The sequence below is a fragment of the Notamacropus eugenii genome, chromosome 4, assembly GCF_028372415.1.
Source record: "Notamacropus eugenii isolate mMacEug1 chromosome 4, mMacEug1.pri_v2, whole genome shotgun sequence".
Lineage (NCBI taxonomy): Eukaryota > Metazoa > Chordata > Mammalia > Diprotodontia > Macropodidae > Notamacropus > Notamacropus eugenii.
The window spans coordinates 65,860,497-65,884,543 of NC_092875.1; the positions used below are offsets into that span (position 1 = coordinate 65,860,497).

Below are 24,047 nucleotides of genomic sequence, written 5' to 3' on the forward strand. Positions count from 1 at the left end.
CAGTGATCCACACCCATAGTCCTTTACCTCTGCAAAGAAAAGGGGGAGGGAGGAATTATGTATTCAAGCTTAGCTATTCTAATGATACCACGTTCGCTTTTGATTTTCCTTTTTAGTCTAACTTGTTGATGGTAATAACTGACATTTGTAATTTATGGACAGATTTGCAAAGTTTTTTGTGTGCAGTGTGTTTATAAAATCCGCACAACATCAGGAGTTTGGTATGACAGGTGCTATAAGCTCCCATTTTGTGGTTGCCACTGTTCAGTCATTTCAGTCCTGTCTGGCTCTTCATGATCCCGTTTGGGATTTTCTTGGCCAAAATCCTGGAGTGGTTTGCCACTTCCTTGTCCAGCTCATTTGACAGATGAGGAAACTGAGGCAAACAGTTAAATGACTTGGCCAGGGTCACATAGCTAGTAAGTGTCTGAGACTGGATTTAAATTCAGGTCTTCCTGACTCCAGGCCTAGTGCTCTATCCACTGAGCCACCAGCTGCCTCCAGACCCCATTTTACAGATAAGGAAACTGAGGCTCAGATAGGCCAAGTGACTTATCCCTTGTTCTGCTAGTAAATGTCCCCAGTATTGAAATATGTGTTAGCCTCTTGGACAGAGATAAAGAAATCTCTTTGCTTTTAACAAACATTTATTAGTACATAACTGAGATGTGGTCCCTGTCCTTAACATTCTAGTAGGGGAGACACAGACCAATACAGTTCCGTTTTCAGTGTGATCACAGGGGCATCCTGATATGTTGGAGAGGGATCAGAATCTACAGTCAGGACAACCTGCCTCTGTCACTCCTTTGGAGCCTGACCCCGGGCAAGTTACTCACCCCTCAGGGCCTCCTAGCTCCTTAGAACTTGATGGATATCAGAATAGAAGAGTATTTAGTATCAGATCTTGGGAGATACAGATAGAAAAGCCTTGCAGGAGTCTGTATTCCAGTAAAGAGAGACAGTATGGTTTAGGAAGGCTCGGCTGTGGAGCATATAGGAAGGCCCAGCAGACCTTTGGATGGGGGACAAAGCCTGGGGGACCTTGGGGCATAGCAGCAAGTAGGATAACAATGCCTAGGAGATCGGAGGGCATAGTGGTGGAGTAGGTGGTAAGATCTCATGGACCTTAGGGGCCAATACCAGGGTAGATGATAAGGCCTGATGGTTTTCCATCTTTAATAGAAGTCATCTGCGTTCACCAGTCATGTCTCTGACCAGTGACCCTTACAAAGTGGTAGTAGGCTGAATGGAGCAGGCTCTGGGTAAAGATCTACCTCTGACCGGGTAGGCCCATCCAAATCCAGCACCAGGTGGGAGTAAGCAGTGGAGGCTCCCCTTGGTCATTACTCCTGATAAGTTACAGACCAGCTCTTGCCATTTGTTTTTGGTGGAATAAATTCCCCACTCTCATGAAATAATAGATCCCTCACCTATTTGTGACTAGCACGTAATTTCTGCAGAAATAGACTACAGAGTGCCCCAAGAGCTGAGGAAGGAGAGAGATGACTTCCAGGTTACACAGATTAGTGATGGTTCATGGAGGCAGTAGCATAGTGATCGGGCCTTAAAGGATGTCACCAGGTGGTGATATGAAGCCGTTACGTACCCTGAACCAGAGAAAGAAAATACGGGATCACAAGAATGATGGGACGGTGTTATAGGGAATATTGGTAATAACCCACATGTACAGAGGTCTCTGAGGTTAGCCAGGTGATTTCCATACATTGTCCCATTGGAGCGAGATGACCACCTCACCAGGTGGGTACCCTGGTTATCCCCATTTTACAGATGAGGAAACTCAGACTGAGATTTCTCTGACTTGCCTGGATCAGATAGATAGGAAGTATCACAGGTTAGATTTGAATCTGTCTTCCTGATTTCCAATCTGGCCAGTGTAGACATCCCAGGCCATGGTGTAGCTAGTTCCCCCCACAACTCACAGGCTATGTGCCCAAGTGCCCAGAGCTCCCATGTCCTTTGCGTGGATCAGGGCCAATGCTGCTTTACTCTTGTGTGCCAGCTGACCAATGACCAGCCAGACGTTCCTCGCCAATCAGATGATTGATTGACCTGGTTGCAGTCCACATCTTCCACCCCCTCAGTTCTCTCCCCCTCCTTTAAAAATGGGACCAGTCCTTATGCTGGTGACCAGTTTCCTTAAGGGCCATGTCCAGCTATGGCAACAGTGACTCCAGCTGCCAGTTGATGCTTGTCAGCAGAGCAATGAATGTTTTTGCTCAGAATGCTCTCGTCTTGCCTCCTGCCCACCCGACCCACTGGGAAGATTCACTCTGAACCATACTCAACACCCAAAATAACAGAACCTGGGAGTCACTCAAACTGGGGCTTCCTTACCCCCAGTCCCTCTAAGCAACAGCTTGGGGAGAAGGCCAGAGGCGGTTATCCCCTTTTAGCAAATGGGGAAATTGTGGCCCGAACTGGGGAAGCATTCCTGCTGGAGGTCCCGCCCAGCCAGTGAATGAGTCCTACCTAGAATCAGACACCCAAAATCTCAGCTGGAAATGAAAAAAAAGACCATCTTAGTCCCACCCAGACTTGAATAGGATTCCTCTCCAGGGATAGAAAATCCCATAGATCACTGCCTAGAGGCAGGAGGACCTGAGTTCAAATCCAGTCTCAGACGCTTTTATGGAACCCTGGATAAGTCACAACTACTTTCAGACTCAGTTTCCTTATCTCTAAAGTGAGATATGCACCTCCCTGCAAAGGTGGTGAGGATCGCTTGAGATAATAACTACATAAAACCCTTTTCACACTTTCAAACCCTGTATATAAATAACCATCTCTGGCTATCGGAAGACATAGTCTTGAATCTAGCTTGTCTTCCATTAAATCTCATTAAACCCTTCCCCCTCTTTGGGCTAAGGAGTGGGTCTTCAGAAGATTCTTACTTGTTATTTATTAATTATTCCTAACTATTACTTACTTATTAGTAAATGAGCTCTCATAGTGGATTGGGGGCTACCTTGGGAGAGCACCAGATCAAGACTGACCTTCTGCTAGAAAGAGCATATTGTAGGTGCCTAATGTTTGCTGAGGGATTCCTATTCCCAGACAGGTTGGACAAGATGCCTTCTGAGGCCGCTTCTGACTGTCAGATTGTCTGCTGCTAACCTCTCGTGGCTAGATTCCTAATCTGTAAAATGAGGAATTTGGACTAGGTGACCTCTGAGGTTCTTTGAAAGATTCAGCATGGTGATTCTGGAACCAAAGGTCTGCTCAGGACAGCACTGGGGTCCGGTGAATTCTCCCTTCCATTGGACTGGAGAATCTGTCCCATCAGCAATGGTTTCCACTCATTATTCTTAGTTCTTCCCTCTGGGACCTGGAAGATCAGTCTTCTTAATCCTTCTAACACTGGGAGATAGAATCATGTATGATACCCCCCAGGCCAGGCTGAGCACGCTCAGTCCCTTCAGCTGGTCCAAGTCTCCAGAGTCCCATCCTCCTCCTCACTGAAGAGGAGCACTCCCACCATTTGTTCCCCAGAGAGACCCTCCTCTCAAAATTCCTGCCTTCTCCACCTTTCCCAAACATAGTGTAGTAGATTATGTGCTAGAGTCACCCCAGTTGAATGACCCTGAGGTAAGGTATTTAACCACTCTCAGTCTTTTGGTTTCCTCATCTGTAAAATGAAAGTAATAACAGCACCTAGCTCCCAGGGTTGCTGTAAGATAATGTGTATGGGAAGTGCTCTTCTCCCAACCTTCCATCTCCATGTAGATATTAGCTTTGGTTCTTTTTGCTAGTAACCACTGGTCCAGTCTAGCCTAGAGGATGAGGTGAGCACGTGAAACTGGGACAGGTGTGTCCCAAAGGCCCCAGTTTATCAGGTGCTGGCCAGTGGGGCAGGAATGGTACCATCCTCTCTGATCCTTCGTCCCCGAGAGAGCCCCTGGGGAAGCCGCACCACTCACCTCTTCCCCACTCCTGCAAGTAAAGCTGAATATACATTCCTGTCTCCCAGAGAGACTCGCATCTGGCCGATAAATTTCTCATTCTGTAGTAGCAAAGGAATCACGTTGTAGAATACTTCTCCCCCTTCCACACCCCTAAACGTGCTTAGAGTTGGGGTTTGGGGGATGCTTTCAAGGAGGGCCTGAGGAAAGGGAGGTCCCAGGATAGGCTCCCTTTCTGGAGGCTTTCTCCCCCCCTTCTTCCCTGACCTTGTGCATTTCTGACTCAGGGGTGAGTTCTCATTGCTTCAGAGTCTAAAGTAATAATAAAGCTTCCATTTCAAGGCACAGACGTTTACAAAGTGTTTTCCTTACATTCATTCTGAAGGAGATGGTGGTGGTGGTATCATCATCTACTACTACTATTATCACTAAGATAATAATAACATTTGCATAGTGCTTTACAAATATTATCTCATCAGTCCCTCACAACAAACCCTGAGAGTGAGGTGCCATTATTACCCCGATTTTACAGATGAGAAAAATGAGTCAGGCAGAGGGTTAATGACTTGGCTAGGGTCACATAGCAAGTGTCTGAGGCTAGATTGTGTCTCAGATCTTCCTGACTCCAGGCCCAGAGCTCTATCCATTGCCACCTAGATGTCCTGAGCGTGAGATTTACTGTCTCCATTTTTATAGATGGGAAAACTGAGTCTCCTGGCCACACAGCTAAAGGAGCCCAGCCCTGGCTCTCGAGAGCTTTGTTCTTTCTGTCAGTGTGTAGTGTGTTATCTCTCTAAGGACAGGAGACCAGGACTTCCCCTCCCTCCCTTTCCCCAAATGTGGAGCTAGTCTACACTGTGGGTCAGTGAGTAAATGGCATATTGGACGACCAGCTGGTTTTAACTTGAGCATCTGTGGTTGCTTTGCAGTTGTGGCACTGGGCTGAGCAGGCCAAGGGTATGTGGGCCAGTGAGGCTTGCTCTGACCTCAGCCCTGTACTAGGCCCCCACCCTAGGAGGCATGTGGTCCAGCGGAAAGTGCTGGCTTCAGAGTTATGAGACCTGAGTTTGAATCCCAGTTCATTTTGTTACTAGGAGATCCAGGTTCAAATCCAGCCTCAGGCATTTATTACAAGTGTGACTGGAGGGAGAGCAATATTAATCTCTAGCAGAGATGATTTCCCTCATCTGTAAAGTAAGGGATGTAGTCTGAATGACCTAGAAGGTTCCTTTTTCTTCTAAATCCTAACCCGCTTAGGGATAAGAAAAGAGGGACACCCTTGTTATGTGCCCTGATGTTTCTTATCTCACACTGTGCACACTCAGACTCCCACCTCTGCATGCCCAGCCTTCTGCTGGGCACTGTAGGTGAGAAAGGAGGAGGCCCCTTGGACCGTGCTTCTGGGGAGCTCCCAGTCTGGCTATAGAGATAGGAATGACGATGATGAGGGTAACTCCCTGTGCTATAGTCCATTAAGGTAGTTAGAAAGCCCTTTCTTCCCCCACAATGAGGTTAGTAGTGCAGATATCATGATGATCAAGCTAAGGTCACTAGATAATTTTACACCACTAGTAAGGGTGAAACTAAGTGGTTTATAAGCCTTGAAATAATTAGGAGACAGTGGAAGGTTACATATCAATCAAGTCCCAAACATATGGTATCACTCTGAGTGTTGTCTGAGGCCCTATGATGGGGTGGCCTCTGGCTTCCTACAAGGAGGGGAGACTTGAGCTGGGCATCGAAGGACAGAAGGAAATTTTACTGATGGGGAGGGAGGAAGAGGATGTTCCAGACCATAGTTGGTAGGCATTGGTGAAGGGGTTTGAATCCTATTTGCTTTGCATGAGCAAAGGTGAACATTTCCTGTGGTTTCACAGTTTTTTGTTTGTGTGTTCTGTCTTTCCCTTTCCTCTTCTCCTGCCTCTGCCCGGTTAGATGGGCAGCCTAAGAAGGTCCGGAAGGTGCCTCCAGGACTTCCCTCCTCGGTGAGTAAGCCAGTCTTGATGAATGTGGGAAGGAGATCACAGGACATGGACCTTTTTGGGGAGGAATCCTGTCACCATGCTCCCACCTCAGGCGATGCCCACAATGAGACCATGGTGCCCACACAGATCCCTACTCCCAGATCTCAGAGTCCTTTTTAATTGAGTAGTAATATGTAGACCTGGAGTGTTACCGTATGTGGCACCTCCATCTGAGAACCTTACAGAGTCGTAATACTGAAAGAATCATAATGTCATAGAATATCCTATCAGAACATCTAGAGAAGAACCCTAGAACCCAGGGTGTCAGAGCCCTTAGTATGTATAACATGAATTATTAGAGCTAAGACCTTAGAAATCACCCACTCCATTTTACAGATGAGAAAACTGAGGCCCAGAGAGGCAGAATAACTCCATAGCAGTTTAGTCTTTATTATTGAGATTCTCTCCTACTTCTCATCTGGCCATAACAAAGCCTTTCCTTGCCTTCCCAGCAGAGGAGCGTTGGTTCTCTGACATCTGGTCAGTGCACTGCCTAAAAGGTCAGCTGTCTCTGGAGCCTAGGAGCCTTCCCTGGCTCTCTGGGGTGGGGGTGGGGGGGCCTCCCTCCTGAAGGGGATCCCTGAAACAGCTGTGTACATGGGAGCCCCACTAACAGGGGAGCAAAGATAAGGATTAGTAAATGATCTCACCATGACATGCCTGTCCCTCTTCTTCCTGACAGAGTTGAGCCTGTATGACCTGTGCCAAGGTGGTAGTTATAAAAGACCACTTTTTCTTGAAGTCTCCCCACCATGTTTGTGTGCTTGTATAGATAGGTCTACTGGAGTGTACTATCCACATGTGAGCATATGATTGCGGCCCTTTGGCATGAGTCACAGTCCACAGTGCCAGCTCGGGGCTTCAGGTAGTTGTCTCAGGATGGGCAGGGTCCTCTGTCCTCTTCCTGAAGACTGTGGTGTAATGGAAAGATAACTTGGCTTGGGGTTAAATGATCAGAGGTCAGATCCTGGCTCTCCCCCATCCCTAAATGACTGTGTGACCAGAAGCAAATCCCATACTCATTTGTCAAACGATGGGTGATTTCCCAGGCACCTTCCAACTCGGACAGTTCATGAGCCCTATTCTTAGGATGGTGTGCCAGTCTCTTGCTATGTTCCCACCCTACTCCATGCCCCCAACTACCATTTTATAGATAAGGAAATTGAGTCTCAGAGACGAAAGTGACTTGCCAAGGTGACAGAGTGAGTCATGGGTACAGCCAGGTATAAAACCTGGGTTCTCTATCTCTAATCAGTGCGTCTCACTGCTTTTCCAGAGAACCAAAGAGGATCTGAGAATATCTGCCCTGGGAGTGTCCCCCACCATCTAGTCTAATGTCACTTTCAGTCTTGTGGAGGGTAGGGGTTGAGTCACAGACAAAGGAGCAGGTCTTATCCCATGGCATGTTGAAGGGCCAGTTTGTTATTTGGGAAAAGAGGGAGCTATAGGTTGTCTGGGGTATTGGGGAGTGGGCTAAGGCATAGAACCAAAGGATTGGAAGGGGTGGGAGGGGAGAGGGGCCAGGCCTTGAAATCTGACTCCTCTCCCTCCACTGATACCCATTCCTCTCCACCTTCACCTCAGAACAGTCACTGGGCTTTGGAGGGAGGGGAAGAGGCATTGATGATGGAGGAGAGGGGCTTTCCCTTGCCTCTCCCATATCTGCACATCCAGGAACTTCCCAGTAGCAACACACGCAAACATACATACACACATGCACACACACACATGCACACACACGCAAACACATGCTTGCTCCCCTTCTCCTCTCCCCACTCCCCCCCCACCCCTCCCTTGCAGCACAGCTGCATGAAGCCTTGGCGGGGGGCCAGGGCCCGACAGATGGCACAGAGCTCTTAGACAGGCTCGGCTCTCCCAGCTCCCGCTATTTAATCAAATTAGAGAAAAAGTCAATTTGCTGGATTCTTGTTCATCGTAGCCTTTCACATTCCCTTCATTTCTGGGCTCCCTGGTGCCACATATCCCCACCACCACCACCATCACCTCTCTGCCAAAGGAAAAGAGGCTTCGTTTTCCCCTCCAAACGCAAACTGGCCCAGGCCTACATGCCACCCACCTGAGGTCTCTTCTTCCTTCTTCTGAAATCCCAGATTTTGTGTTCTCCCCTTGACAGCCACCTTGGAGAATCAGTTAATTTTAGTCATATAGGCCCTTAGAACACAGGATGTCAGAGCTGGGAGGGCCCTTAGAACAGAGAAAGTCATGCCTGAGAAAGACCTTAGAGCACTGAATGGCAGAACTGGAAGGAACTGTGGCAGTCCACCTAGTCCAATCTCATTTACAGAGGGATAATTGGACCCCTACAAGTACAGTCAGGACCATCCCCAGTGCATGTGTCTAGTCAGGGGCATACCCAGCCTCAAACCCAGGTTTTCTGACTGGAAGGCAGCCCCACTTTTGATCCACTGCACCTCAGATAAAAATGGTGGCAGGTTGGGTCAAGGGCTGGGATGACCTGGTTTCAGTTTGTGAAGGGAGAATGGGAATGTCTCTGTTTTCTTGTCTCTAAAGTGGAGGTGATACTTCACAATAACCTTAACAGGTTGATGAGGACAAGATCTTTTAGAGAAAAATGGCTATTACCATCATGATTCACTGGGTCATAAGCAGGGGAAGGGATCCCAGGCCCAGTTCATGGGGTTGGATTTCCGAAGTCCCACAGGCATAGACAGCTGGCCAAGGCCATCTCGACCCCACTGCCTCCCCTGGCTCTAGCCCAGGCTAGCTTCCTCTCTGCATCTGGCTGAGCCCAGGGGGAGTCCCAGGTCCAGTAGGTTGGCCGATTCACTTTCACAGCCTTAATCAAAGGAGGAAGGAAAGAGAAACTTTGTGAATGGTTGGGCTGGGAGGTGGGGGAGGGCTTCCTAGGTTTCGGGTCCCCAAGTCCTGGACTGATCCAGATCATTCTTGAAGAAGGTGTCCTCAAAAAGAGAGCGAGAAAAAAAGAAATCCCATTCCCTTTCTCACCCCAACCCCCACCCTTTCCAAACAGACCACAAAAAAACCCCACTATTAGCTTGCCCTTACCGGGGCCTCAAAAACCTAAGTTACCATCTGCTGAAAATGTAACTGAATCTCAGTGTAAGGGATCTGGGCCACTCCAGCCCCCCGCCCACAGCAGAAGGAGGCCCGTGCAGGGGGATTCATTCCCATTCTCCCAAACTGGAGGAGCCTGGAGATGGGGGAGGGGTGATGAAGGAAGCAAGGATCCTGGGCCCCACCCAGGGCTTACCTCTGTTCCCCACCTAGGCACTTCAAGGCTGGGGGCAGGAGAAGGGGTAGCGGGGGCCCCACCTCCTGCCACTCTGCTTAGCCAAGAGATTTTATGGGGGTCTTTATTCCTAACTCTTCTTTTATCTCACGTCCCCTCTGGCTCAGTCAACCCTGGGGAGGGAAGGCAGACCACAAAGGCAGCTGATCCAAAAAGAGCCCTCTTGGGGCTTCAGGCCAAGGGCCCCATCCTTCCCTCCTCCCTTCACCACTGGAGCTCGAAGGCAGCTTTAGAGAATGTTACTGCTGTTTCTCCTGGCATTTTAACACTCCCAGAGTGCTTTATCACTATTAAACTTTCACAAAAGGTGCTACAGGTGCTATTGGCCCCATTTTACAGCTGAGAAACTAGACTAGGGACTGGGAGGGGGGGGTGGGGCATGCCACAGAATGTTAAGAGCTCTTAGAATCCAGGATGTCAGAGTTGGGAGGGCTATCAGAACAGAAAGTGTCACATTAGGAAACAGAAATTTAGAGTGAAAAAATGACTTACAGCCATTCAATGAGTTGTGCCACCACCAGGACTGGAACCCAGGTTCCTGACTCCAATCTCAGCAAGTTTCTGCCACAGTACACTATCCTTTTTTAATATCTCTTCTTTAATTTTTTTTCTTTGCTTTCTTCCCTTCTTTCTTCCTTCTCCGTTTCCTCCCCTATTTCTTTTCTAAGGATGTCGGACCCTGTTTCACCCCTCTCCCTAACAGTCTCCCCAGAGTCCTGAGGAACTTGTAGAAAAATTGAAAATCCTCCAGCTTGGGCCAAGGGGAGTGCCAGGGGTGGGACAAAGAAGTGAAGTAACCCTGTCTGTTTCCCCTAGTGGATGGCAGGTCTGTTGGCCTCAGAGATGGGGTTGGAAGTAGCATTTAAATGGGTCTTTAAGGTTTGCAGAGAATAATAACATCTCATTTGAGCCTCTTAACAGCCTGGTGAGGTGTAGGGGGTATTATCCTCATTTTTCAGAAGAAGAAACTGAGGCTGAGAAAGGATAAATGACTTGCCTGGTGTCATAATGTCTCAGACAAGATTCCAACGTGGCTTTTCCAGTCATCAGGTCTAGCACTCTGCCCACTGCACCCGCTACCTGCCTCCCGAGGAAGAGTGCTGGACATTTGGTAGTTTTCCTTCTGACTGATTCTCTTCCTTGGCAGGTGTATCCCTCCAACTCAGGTGATGACTACAGCCGAGACCCCACAGGATATACTTCCTCTAAACCTGCCAGTACTGTGTACCCTGCAGCCTTCTACATGCCAGGTATGGTTTATGGAATAGAGAGAGGAAGATGCCTTGGTTTCTTTGCTACTGACTATGTATAGGGTCAGGCCAAGATGCCCATCATATGAGCTGGGATGCCTGGGAACCATCTAGGAAATCAGGGCTTGTCTTTTGGGAGTGCCTGTGGGGGTCACACTTCCTTTTGGGACTGGGCAGCACTCAGTCCAGGGTCCAGGTCAAAGTTCATTGGGGATCAGGGCTCAGTCTAGATCTACAGGCTGCTGAGATGGCGTGTGAATCGGAAAGGACTCTGGGTAAGAAGTGTTGCAAAAGTGGGTAGATAAAAACATCAAGGACCACCTTTGTATCCCTGTAACCCTTATTCTACACACTGTTCCCCACAGATGGACTACACAACTCAGCGGACCTATGGAGCCCATCAGGCACCATGAACCAGTCCAACTATGCTCCCCCCATGCTGGGCAGCTCCCCTTCCCCTCTCCCTCAGAGCAGCGGCTTCAGTAGCTTACACCAGCATGAACGAATGGTAAGAGAAGATTCCTTGGAAAGCTCTCCCCTCCATATGATCCCTTCCTGAAGCAAGGCTATGCAGGCCATTAGAGAACATAGCCCCTGCCATAAACAAAACACCTTTCCATCCCTCAAGGATCCCCCAGGCCTATTAGAAAGTTGTCCCTAAGAGTTAGTAATTCAGTCCATGTCTGGCTTTGGAGCCATCTGACCCCTCTCTTCTTCTCCCTCCGCTTCTGCGGGGTCTTCCTAAGAACTACCAGATGCATTCAGGGGAAGTCAATGGTGGAATCCCATCAGTGTCTGGATTCTCCTCTACCACTGCTCCTTATGGCGTCTCAAGCCACACACCACCAATCAGCGGGACAGACAGCATCATGGGTATGTACCCCTGGATTTTCCTTCCCCTTCAGGGTTCTCCTACCTGGTTCACTCTTGCATCAGTGGATCTCGGATGGAACAGAATGTTTTAAATGTCTGACACGAGGGGCATCTCTCAGGATCTAGGTGCTAGTTCTAGCAGTGCCTCTGGCTGGCTTACTCTGTGACCCTGGCCCCTTTAAAATGAGTTGGCAGAGTAGAGGAAAGCACACTTGGGCTGGATGTCAAGGGACCTGAGTTCCTCTTCCCTCTTGGTCATGGCTATCTGATAGTGGACATGTCCAGTGACTTCATCTCTCTGAGGTATCCTGAGGGCCCTCCCAGCTCTGACATTCCCTGTTTTAAGGGCCCTTCCAACTCTGACATTATGAATTTTAAGGGCCCTCCCAGCTCTGATATTCCACATTCCAAAGTCCCTCCAATATTGCATGTTCCGAGGGACCCTCCAGTGCTTGAGATTGTCTGGTAGGAGAAAGCATGTGGGGTGATTTGTGTCTTCCTTTTCTCCTTCCATCACAGGTAACAGAGGGACTACGGCTGGTAGCTCTGGAGATGCACTTGGGAAGGCACTGGCTTCGGTAAGAGCTGCTCCTGCCAGTTTTTCTCTCCCCTGGGATAATGATGGGCAGGACTGGGGAATCAAAGAGACAGATTTGGATTGCTTCAGGCTCTAGGTCTCCCTTTGCACCCTAGAATGGTGCCGCAGTTCCCTTCCCCTTGTGTTGGGAGAGGAGAGTGCTCCCCAGCCCTGTGGTAGGCACAACAGGGAGCTAGCCTGCAGTTTCCCTCCTGAGACCCTTCATTCAGACTGCAGGAGAAGGGGAAATGCTGGGATGCTGAAAGGGAGCCTGAGGCTCCTCCCCTGTATCTCCTCATTATTGTTCTCTTGGTCCCCTGGCCAGTGTTCCATGCCCCAGTTCCCAGAGTCCACTGACCAAGAGAGCAGACAGCGGCAAAGGCTGGCCCTCCTGCTTCCCCCGACAGAGCTTGGGAGCCCGTATTCCCAGCAGCTCACTCAGGCTGCCCTTGAGCTGTGCCATGTTGTAGGTAGTCCTGTTTCCTTCTCCCCTCATCACGGCTTCCCCCCACGGCCTCACCACAGTCACCCCAAGGTGGCTGAAACTGAGAGCACTGGGTGTATGTGCCAGGAAGCGAAAGGCATGGTGGGAACAGTGGCACTGGGGGGCCTCACGTTCGACGACTGTACCCAAACCTCCCCTCACCATTGTCCTCTCCTATGGGCCACCCCCTCCCACTGCCTGCCCAGACCTCTTGGCTCAAGGACCTCCATAGGAGCAAAGCATAGGGGTATGGCTCAGGTTGAGAAGCCATCAGGGCTGCTCACAGAATCATAGTTCTAGAGGCATGCTACAGATAAAGAAACTGAGGCCCAAGGAAGTTATCATTTCCCCGTGGTTACCTACGTACTCAAGAGTTGAACCCAGATTCTCTGACTTAGAGTCAGTGTACTTTGTCCTCTCCCTGGAGCTCATTTGTCCAGGCCACGCTGCCCCAGTGCCCCAGGGTAGCCAGGCCTCCCAGGGCCTCTGCTCATTCCCTCTACCATGGTTTCATTAGCTGTCAGACTGAGGACAGACAGGGCAAGGACAGAAAATTTCACCCTCCAGGGTGAAGCCAGCTCTGAAGTCATCCCTGAAGCTTGATGCCTAAAGCAAATGCTTTCATTTCTGTACCTCTCTCTGCCTTCCAAAGCAACCCTGGCAGGAACTTTCATATAAGATGGAGGCCGCATTCTCACTATTGGCAGACTCGTGGTCTCATGTCTAATAGAACCCAGGCCTCCTGACTCCACGTGTCTGCTCCTATCTCACGGCCTCAAATTTGGTGGATTTACTCTGATAGTTGGACCAGAGGCCTTAAAGATTATCCATTCACGGAAGTAATTCATCCTCTAAGCTCACATTGGGAAAACTAGAATTCCAACTCAGGTCCCCTTGCCTCCAGATCCTCCACACAGTGCAATGTCCCTGCTCTTCTTATCAGTAACTACAAAAAAAAAAGGAGTCTATAATAATGGTAATATTTCTTTGTTTTTTTGAGGTGGTCAGGATTAAGTGACTTGGCCAGCATCACCCAGCTAATAAGTGTCTGAGTCTGGATTTGAACTTAGGTCCTCCTAACTCCAGGGCCAGTTCATCCCCAATAATGGTGATGTTTCAAAGACCATCTCTACTGCTTTAGCCTAGCCATCAATGAGAAGCTACCTGATTTCCTTTGTTTTGTAATCCAACATTGAGAGAAATACAGGCCTACCAGCTCCCGGATGTCTGACTAGTTCAAGGGTACCACCTGAACAATGTGTCTCTTTCTTTTCTCTCTAGATCTATTCCCCAGACCACTCAAGCAATAACTTCCCTTCTAACCCCTCGACCCCGGTGGGTTCCCCTCAGGGACTTGCAGGTATGTGATCTAAAGGAATGGGGGCAGGGGCAGGAGGGATTGGGACCCCACAGAATCTGGCCTTCTTGGTCACCCCATTCACATATCTGGCCCACTGGAGAGGTTTTTGTTGTTCATTCATTTCAATCATATCCAGTTCTTTGTGACCCCACTTGGAGTTTTCTTGGCAGAGAGATTTCAGTGGTTTGCCATTTCCTTCTCCAGCTCATGAGGAAACTGAGGCAAACAGGGTGAAGTGACTTGCCCAGGGTCATACAGCTGTCTGAGGCCAGATTTGAACTCCCAAAGATGAGTCTTCCTGACTCCTGGCCTGGCACTCTGTCTGCACCACCTAGCTTTCCACTGGAGAGGTGGCTGTAGAGGAAATTCACCTGTTAAATTCAAAGCACATTTGTCCTGTTCTCACCTGCCATCACACAGGTGGTGGTGTCTGAGCCTGGGTTCACACCTGAGTCTTCTGACTCATCAAGAGCTATTTCCACCTGCACCAATGCACCTCTCCTTTCACCCCCAGTGCCTAGCACAGGTACACAGGAGGCACTTCATATATGCTGTTGAGTTGGCCATGATAGAGCAGTCACCTTCTCTTCTCCTCCTCTAAGTACCAGGCAGAACGCATAGAAGGATGAACTGTGGATTGCCACAGACCCAGCCAGTGCCTCTGGCCATCTCCCTAAGCTCTGGAGCTAGACTTCAGGGCTGAGGTGATATCTCGTCCAAGGGAGAGACCAGAGGAGGAAGCCCCACTACAGAGCCAGGAATGGGGGAGGGGGATTGTGAAGTCCACAGTGCTGCCCTGACAAGCCGGACATAGGTCAGCTTCAAGGGCTTTGTCCTAGGAAGGCTCCTTGGGCCTTAGGCATATCAGGGTGGGTTCAAAAGTGTCCTGAAGTGGTGGCTTTGTGCCCTGCCCATCCCCCCTTTGTGGAGTGCCTAGTTCCCTGAGCCTAGGACAGCGTCTCCATGTTCAGCACACCCCAATAACACAAGGTGTACAGGTTTTCCTGTCAGCAGCTGCAGCACCACTAACCATCCCGGAATAAACTGAGGGCTGTTTTCATGCACACATACCTCTTGGCTCCACCCTCCCTCACATCCCCACTATATACTTTTCCTCCCTATACACACAGAACTCCTGCCCCTAGTTTTAGAATACTACAGGGTTATTCACGTACACTGGGGGAAGTAGATAGTGCTAGTGGTGTTAGACTCATTTTGACAGAGGAGGACACTGTGTCCCTGGGTTAAGTGATTTTCCCAGAGCGTCACACGTTGGATAAGTGATGTTTGAATCTAGGTGTCTCCCATGCACACAGGGATGTCTATATAAATAACCTCACCCATCCACAGAGGAGCTCACACCTGTGCTCCCATGGGTACATACCTCCTCCTCCCCACACAATCCCTATACTCATAGACACCTTTCCCTCACCCATGCCCCCTGGAGGAGTGACCACATACCCTAGGGCCAGGCCGGCTCTGGTCAGCTGTCCTCCTTTTCCTCTGCCACACTTACTCATTTTATTTCTCGCTTTGAAAACAAGTCAGAATCACATTGCTGTACCCTCCAGCCTTCACCATCCCTGACTCCTCACACCAGTCACCACTCATGCCCCCCCGGATGAGTAAGCTTCCTGTGGTCAGGGCCTGTCCACCTTTTACATCTGTCCCCAATGCTTAACACAACGTCTGGTATGGAGGAAAGGTTTCATGAGTGTTTGAAAAATTCATTCTTCCCCTGCACATCCCTGTCTGTGCTCACAGCCATGCTCTCTGACACATGGAGACATAGGCTTCCACCCTCACGTGAACCCCTTGGCACTGAAGCAGTTCCCACATCCCACATACACCCAAACCTGCGTGCCCTACTGCAGACACTTGGCCCTGGAATATCACTGACCCTTGGGGGAGGAGGCAAGGAAAAGAGTGTGCAGGTCAAGAAAGTGAGCCTGCACAAGGATGAATGCCATGTCTGGGTGAACACAGCGAGTAAATGGTAGAACAGGGAGGAGATCCGCATTCTGGATTCCAGGCCTCAAGGCTTTCTATCACCACCTAGCTTGGTCCTTATTCTACTGTAACATAGATGTGCTCTGAATACACAGACATTCCCTGCCCTGCCAGCTGCACAGGTGGATATGTATGCTCATAAATGGTCACGTTGCTGGCCTTCAACAATGGACCACTTTCCCTCTCCTCCCTGCCCCCTCTCCTCCTTTCCTTTCTTTCTGTCCTCCCCTGTCCCTCCATCCCTCTTCTTCCTTCTCTCTCCTTTCCCATTCCCTTTTCTTCTTTCCCTCCCCATCCCCCTCTCTTCTCTCCCTTCCTTTTCCCTCTGTTTCCCTTCCTACCTCCCTCTTTCCTCCTCCCCCTCTACCTCCCCGTACACATCCAGATATCTGTATAGGAGCTTGTATAGGTGGGTGCTCAAGCAGTCCTCTGCTTTGTTCATATCCCCCCTCCCCCCAGGATCAGCTGGAGGGAGAGGGAAGTGAAATCTCTGGGTTTCTGGAAGGGCTGGCAGTTAGGTTAAAAATACTTCTGGGCCCCTTGTAGGTGGGGTTGCCACCAGCCATCTCAGGGCCACCTCCCGCTCTCACTACAAGCCTTGCTGACTCTCACTTCGCTAAATGGTCCCAGAAGCTCTCTCCTCTGTAGCCTTAAGAACCTTGAGATGGGATAAGGGAGACTGTTGGATATCCAAGCGAATTGTCCCTCAAGCTAAACTGCTTGCTGATGCAGGGTGTTGGAGGGGACCCCGCTCTCATCGTGGGACCATTACCTTTATGAGTCTCTTGAGAATGAGCTAGCAGGGGAATTGATTCTCTGACCCTCTAGGAGCCAGGCTCTGCTCCCAGACTTGACCCTCTTCCCCCAGACCCCACACCTCAGGAAATGACTCCCTGCACACAGTCCCCTGTGATGGCTCTGTGATTGGGGGCTGAAGGGAGGTGAGGTTTAGTCCACAGAAGGGACAGTGATGCTTCTTCCTCTCTCTCCTGGTGTCCTGAGTTTTAGCATTGAATCATACGATGTGGAGCAAGACCAGTGCCCTCATTTTACAAGTGGGTAAACTGAGTCCCAGAGAGATTTTAAGTGCTTCGCCAAAGGGTTACATAGTTAACAGGGAGCAGATTCAGACTCATCCCAGATTTCCTATGCTACATTGGCCTTGGTACACGTGCCTCTGATCTCCCTCTCTGTCCCCTTTAGATTTTTCCTTTCTCTTCAACGGAGGCATTGTTTTTGGTGCTTGATTCTTGCCAGGATGAACTGAGGGAGACCTAGGTGGGCAGGGCTTTAGGAGAGAGATACAAGGGTGGGTCCCCCATGTCCCTGAAGGCCTTCCCACATACTGTTAACCACTCGCTGGGCTGCACTGAATTTTGTTGGGTGAGTGGAGGGTGCCCCCCTGTGGCATGAGTCAACGCTGCAGGTGTCTCAAGGTCATAACGATAAATGATCAGAAATTCTACACCCCATCAGATTGTACCACCCCATGCACTTTCCTCAAAACAGTTCTGGGGCTAGGTAGCACAGGTGCTGATATCCCCATCTTACAGAGGAGAAAACTGAGGCCTGGTGAGGAGCAAGTGATATGCTGCATTGTTACCCACTTAGTAGGTATTGGAGCTGGGCTTTGAACCCAGAACTCTTAGACTATAAACCAGTCCCTTTTTGCTGTAAAATGCTGGGCCTCTGGATTACAGATTGTCAGGCTTTAGAACCTTGTTGGTCAAAGCCAGAAGGAACCTTTGGGTGAATTGATGAAAATAAAAAAAATCCCAATGTAATAGCATTTATTAAGTGCTTGCAGTGTGCCAAGAACTGTAAAACTCATCCATTCTAACCCTCTTACTGTACAGATGGGCAAACTGAGGCCCAGAGACTGGAAGTGACTTGTCCAGGCTCTTACAACTTAGCGGCAGCACAATCTGAATTTGAACTCAAGTCTTGTGTTTCAGGCACATCCCAGTGGCCCCGACCAGGAGCACCCGGTGCCTTATCTCCCAGCTACGAAGGAACTCTTCACAATTTAGTGAGTGTCCCTGCTTCCTCCTCCTCTCCCATCCCCTGGCCAAACATGTCTGCCCCCCTAACAGGGGAGACCCATGGAGGATTCAGTGCGGCTGTCCTGGCCTTTCCTCCAAATAGGGTTGACTTTAGTATCCACAGAAAGAGACCCTGTGCCTCAAAGATTCTCCCCCACCCCTGTGCCTGTGTGCATAGAGGTACCCAGCTAGGTGGGGATGGGTCCACTTGTACCAGCATCAATAGGCAGAGGGTGGGGGAGTGTGAGACAGACAGAGAGACCACTTCTTGAATACCAGTCCCTTAGAAAAGGCTTTCTCCTTTGTTCTTTTGGCTTCTTGGAGGCAGGGGTCGCCATTCCACAGCCTGGGGAAATAAGCCCCACTAGACAGTCAGCCCAAGGCCCTCTCTGGATTTGACCTGGCAGTAGGGAATGAGGTGGGGGCTAAAAGGAAAACCCTAATTCTTCCACCTCCTTTTTCCTTCCACATCTTCACCCCCAACAGCAAAGCAAGATGGAAGATCACTTAGATGAAGCCATCCATGTGCTGAGGAGTCATGCCGTGGGGCAGACAGGAGACATGCATGGCATTCTTGGGGGCACGCCAGGGCACAGTGGTTCTGTGGGCACCCTCAGCCAGGCCTTCTCCTCCTCCGTCATGCCCCTGGTGGGGCGGCACTCAAGCTTGGTGAGCAAGGGCTGGATGAGCCCGGGTGGATGCCCACCTCAGAGCTGGCTGGTGACATGCCCTGGCTCTGGACTCTCAGGGAGATTACCTCTACAAAAGGATACGCAATAAAGGATCTGACTTGTCACCTCCTTTGATAGAATAATAAGGCGAAAGGTCTTATTAGAGAGGGGGTGTGGCACAGTGGCCACTGGGATTCGAGCTCCAATATTCTCATCTAATCTCCTGTGCCTTTTAACCCTCTTCCCAGGTTAGGAAAAGTGGGGAACAAAAGAAGCAGGCCCAGGCCTTCCCCCACAGTAGGCTTTAGCCCAGACCATGAGTGTCCTGGGCCCTCATCCCCTGCTCCATTTAGAATGGGTTGGGGAGGGGGTTTGCCTGGTTCTCAAAGTGTTTGATCATAGATAAGGGGTGTGCAGGGGGACCACGTTCTTGCGCCCATTCCTCTGACCATCCTATAGGTAGGGAGCAGTCACACTGAAGATGGCCTCCCCAGCAACTCCAGTCTCCTTCACAACCATGTGTCCCTCCCCTCCCAGCCCGGCTCACTCCCTGACCTCACTCGACAGCAGGATGCCTATAGTGGTAAGGCCATGGGTCCTAGAAAGGGCAGTGGAAGGGTGGGGGAAGGAAGAGGAAAGTCCTGTCTCTCAAGCCAGAAAATTAGCTGGAGAAGCTAGCACCACCCCATAAAATGGTCCCTGCCTTCAAGGGACTTTCACTTGAATTGGGGGGAGGGGCATGGAGCAGAACATGTCTATATAAGAGAACCTATGGATACATATTTAATGAATACCAGGGAGTTTGGGGAGGAGGAAGGGAATGAGCAACTGCCATGTTGGGGGGGAGGTGTTGAGGAAGGGGTTCATGCAGAAGGTGGGTGGACCTTGAACTGATTCTTGAAGAAAACCAGGAATTCCAAGATATAGAAGTAAGAAAAGATGGCATTCTGGGTGTAGGGGACAACCAGCCTGAAGGCAACGAGATGGGAAAGGTGGTCCAGACACAGGAAAGACCCATCAGATTTGGTTATTCGGAAATCATTGGCATCTTTGGAGAGAGTGGTTTTAGTCAAATGAAGTCAGAAACCAGTTTCGAAGGGCTTGAATGAGAGGAGAAGAAATGGGAGCATTTTGAACCCATAGCTGTTTGATGGAATTGGGCTGAGAAAAGGAGGATCATTACATAAAGAGATGGTGAGGGTTTTCTCTGTAAAGTATGAGGTGAGGATCTCAGCTGAGGGAGGGGAGGACATTTGGAACAGCCACTGTGGAATTCAGGACACTGGCCTCCTGGCTGTTGCACACATAAGACCCTCCACCTCTAGTGGTCCTCCATGCCTGGAATGTTCTCCCTCCTCGTCACCACTCACTGACTTCCTTTAGCCCCAGCTAAAAATCCCAACTCCTCTTAATTCTTCTGCCTTCCCTCTGTTAATTATCTCCTGTATGGAGCTGGCTAAGTAGCTATTGCTTCTTTCGTGTTTTCCCTGTTAAGATTGGAGGCTCCTTGAGGACAGGGACTGCCTTTGGCCTCTTTTTGCATCCCCAGTGCTGAGTGTGGTGCCTGGCACGTAGTAGGCACTTAATGTTTGTTGATTAATATGTACCCATAGGCACAAGGTTTGGAAAGCCAGTTGTCCTGCCTCTTGAGTCCTGGGCACGTGCTCTTTTCTGTGCTGTTGTCTTGGATGGGTAGGACCTGGGCCCAGCATCTCTCACCGGTCTCTGCCCTACACTGCAGGCTTGACGTCGGGGCTGGGGAGAGCTGGCTCTTCTTCAGGAACTAGTGAGATCAAGAGGGAAGAGAAAGAAGATGAGGAGAATACGTCCGTGGCAGACAACTCAGAGGAGGAGAAGAAGGAGATGAAGCCCTCCCGGACTAGAACAAGGTGCCCCCTGGGAGCTGACCCTTCTCTGCGTGACTTCCTGCCCCTACTCCCCGCCCCTTCCTTCCTAGCCACGTTCCACGGCCTGTGTGGGAGGGTGATGACCCAACCCTTGCTCAGCCACGGGCCATAGGCCAGTATATCAGAGGGATCACCAACCTGTGTCTCAACTCCCTTAGGCCTCAAGGACCCTTTCCCCTACCCCAGGCCCAGGGTAGAAGAGGCAATAGAAGGCTCATGCCCTATTTCCCTATGAAGGCATCACTGGGTGCCTGCCCAGTACCCTCAGACACATGCACACATTCCTCCACAGGGCAGGTGGGCGTCTCTGGTTACCTGTACTGGTGCCCTCCCACCATGCACACATACACACACTTCATACATGCACTCCCATGGCAAGATGGCAGGAGGCACTGAAAAGGTGGGAAAGACAACAGGGCCAAGGTTCAGAGTCCCAGAAGGCTGGGTGCCAGGACAGGATGCCGGGGGTCCCCTGCTCCAAGCCCAAAGGGCACCCATGGAGAATGTTCCCTGTCTCGTTCTCTCATTTCGGAACCCCCTAGTCAAGATGAGGATGAGGAGGACGAACTTCTCCCCCCAGAGCAGAAAGCGGAGAGAGAGAAGGAGAGGCGGGTGGCCAATAACGCCCGTGAGCGCCTCCGTGTCCGCGACATCAACGAGGCCTTTAAAGAGCTCGGCCGCATGTGCCAACTCCACCTTAACAGTGAAAAACCGCAGACCAAACTTCTAATTCTCCACCAGGCCGTGTCCGTTATTTTGAACTTGGAACAGCAAGTGCGAGGTCAGTGAGAGGCCCGCGGTGCTGGGGGGGCCCCGCATTGGGACGGAGCCGGCCGGCGTGGGCTGTCTGTCTGTCTGTCCGTCTGTCCGTCAGTCTGGCTGTCTGTCCTGCGGCTCCTGGGCCCACCCCGGGGCCTCCCCAGCCCCTCCATCGCTTCCCGTCTCTCCTTCCCTGATGCACTCCCTCCCCTGCTTCTCTCCCTGTCCTCCCTCATTGAGTCTTACATGCATATCCCCCCAGAGCCTGAATAGATTGCCTAGAACAAGATCCTTGACATCATGAGAAACCTTAGATGAATGTCTGAGCTGGGCCCCCTATGTACACGCATGCACACACACACGCATGCACACACGCACATGCACACACCCGTAGCAGAATCTCGATAGGACTCATGCCCAGAACACAAGGTACCATTTCCTGAATGGCCTCTTTCCTGGGTCCAGTTTGGCCCCTGCTGGGCAGCACATTCTGGGAGCCCATCCAAATCTTGTTCCTTGCCATGGAGATGCCTCTTTTCTTCCCTGAGTTATCACTCAGAAGATGTGGATCCTCTGGGTTTTAAAGCTCACCTCCCTGATCTCTCCTGGCCTCCAGCAGAGATCATAATAGAAAACTTAGAAGTCATCTCATCTAGATTCCTTTCCTCTCCTACCCAGTTCTGTTTTACAGATGGGGAAAACTGAGGTACAAAGCAGGGAAAGGACCCATTCAGAGTCACAGAGCTAGTATTCAAACTCTGTCCTGTGACTCCAAATCGAGGACTTTTTCCCACTGTATGCCCCTTCCTTTCTCAAGCATCACCCCCATTTTACAGATGGAGGACACTGAGGCACAGAGAGGTGAATTTACTTGACCAAAGTCAGTAAGCATCAGAACTAGGACTTGAACCCAGGGCTCTTGACTCTTGGACTGGAGTTCTTTCCAGTATGCCCATGCCACCTCTTGGAGCAAGCAGTTGCCTCTGTCTCTACCTTCCCCTGCCTTTTAAGTCTAGAACCTCTGCGCTTCCTCATTAACCCCTTTCCTCTTTTTCTGGGTTCTGCTCCCCAAAAACAAATCCCTTCTGCCACATTAACTCTTTCTTCCCTGCAGCACTTTGGCTCGGATTGGAATGTTGGGCCTGGGGCCTGAGCCTCCCTCCCTTCTGCCTGCCCTCCGCTGTCCCACCATGGCATTTGGACCCATGCCTCTCTCGTCCGTAATATTTTGCGTCTTGTTGCAATGTGTGTTTGAAAAACCCGCCCCCTCCCCACCCTGCTCATTCACCTTCTCTCTCTCACATCTCCTCTTTTTCTTCTTTTTCTCTCCCACTCTTTTTCTTTTTCTCCCCCCGTTGATTTCTTTCCGATCTCCCACAGACAGTCCCCAGCCGACCCCCCCAGTGGCCCCCTCCCTACCTTGTACTTGCTGATGGAGACGGAGCCCAGGCCGGGGCAGGATCGAAGTTGAGGGCCAGGCATCCAAACCTAAATTCTCTTCCAAACAAGGGATGGTGGGAGAGGGGAAAGAGAATCCCATCCAGACACTGTGATCACTTTGGTCTTCTGCGCTTGTCCTATTTTATGCCTGCTTCCCAAGAGGGCACATGAAAGGGTTTGAACTCAGGGTGCTGGCTGGGACATGGGTGGGATGCCACCCCTTACCCCCATCTTAGCAACTAGAAGCAGGCAGGCTTGGGGGTCCCCACCTTATACTAGAAGCTGGAGCCAACTGGCCCAAGGACGTACAGGCTTAGACGGTTCTCGGATTTGGAAGTTGACTCGGCAGGCCCCAAGTTCCTTCCTGCTGGACCCTGGGTCTACTATGCCTGCACAGACTGCAGATAAGAAAGGTAGATGGCCATTAGCCTCCTGTATGCAGGCATTGGTCAGGAGCTGTTCAGCTGACCTTGGGAGGCTACAGGTGGCAGGCCATGTTCCATGAGCTCTGTCATTTGTGATTTTGGACTCCATGACTGACTGAGACTTGGATATCTGGTTCTGCATTCCAGATCCTGTGAGTCCTCTTTGCATAATCTCAGGTGTAAGCTGAAAAGCATACCCTGCAATAATTATTATAGTGACTCATATTAATAGTAATGGTAAGGGGGCCCTTTTCTCTCAAGCAGCCAAGGGAGTAAGCTCTGACTTTGACAGACTGGTTGAGTCCACCTGCTCCTCCTGCTAGGCAGAGAGCCCCCCCATATACAAGTTCAAGTTGTGAAGGCTGTGCTATCCCTAGCATGAAGCCACCAAAGAAGGCATGTTTTGCCTTTTTCCATTTGGTAGAAAAAATGATCCATAGCCCATGGTGAGGCCATGAATCCTAGCAAAATTTTGGACTGGGAGGAAAAAGTTGTCCAGGGTAAAGGGAAGTTAGTAGTGGGATTAGAAGGCTACACACACACAATCCCTTGATCTTGCAACTGAGTCTCCTCAGGAGGTGGCAGCCCCAAGCATGGACCTCTGCCAGACGTTGTGTTCAGTTGACTTTGAGCTGAGAAGAAAGAGCCTCAGAGTTGGCCATGTTAACGCAAATGGGTCATGTCTTGGTTGAGGTCAGCCTCCCTGCCTCTTGCCTTCCTTAACATTGCCATGGACCTCAACCCTGGTTTAAATCTTCACTTATTCACATGTACAGAAGGACTCACAGATGGAGACAAGCACCTTCCATCCATACATGTGTGAGCTGTACACATGTCTATGCGCATGCACATCCACCAACACACTTCCTTGAAGCTGCAGGCTGGAGTCTACTTTATGGGCCCACTTCTAGTCACCCAGCCCAGTCGGGTCCTTGCCAAAGGTCTTGACAGCACTTTAGTTAACCCTTAGGCAGGGGTGCCAACCAGACCAGGTGGTAACGGTCTGGGCCCCA

General features: G+C 50.3%; 1 protein-coding gene across 12 annotated transcripts in view; it reads left to right on the forward strand.

Moving 5' to 3' along the window:
* The window catches only part of TCF3 (transcription factor 3), a 97,391-nt gene that overhangs the window by 64,102 nt on the left and 9,242 nt on the right, over positions 1–24,047 (forward strand). For 4 of the 12 annotated variants that reach the window (XM_072601551.1, XM_072601545.1, XM_072601550.1 and 1 more), the window contains 11 exons: positions 5,856–5,905; positions 10,384–10,486; positions 10,852–10,994; positions 11,233–11,359; positions 11,879–11,937; positions 13,702–13,780; positions 17,746–17,819; positions 18,319–18,501; positions 18,963–19,086; positions 20,245–20,392; positions 20,953–21,191. In XM_072601551.1, the coding sequence (XP_072457652.1) occupies positions 5,856–5,905; positions 10,384–10,486; positions 10,852–10,994; positions 11,233–11,359; positions 11,879–11,937; positions 13,702–13,780; positions 17,746–17,819; positions 18,319–18,501; positions 18,963–19,086; positions 20,245–20,392; positions 20,953–21,191 (1,329 nt within the window). The remainder of the gene's footprint in view (positions 1–5,855; positions 5,906–10,383; positions 10,487–10,851; positions 10,995–11,232; positions 11,360–11,878; positions 11,938–13,701; positions 13,781–17,745; positions 17,820–18,318; positions 18,502–18,962; positions 19,087–20,244; positions 20,393–20,952; positions 21,192–24,047) is intronic. The other 8 variants (XM_072601553.1, XM_072601555.1, XM_072601547.1 and 5 more) reach the window with 3 other exon arrangements.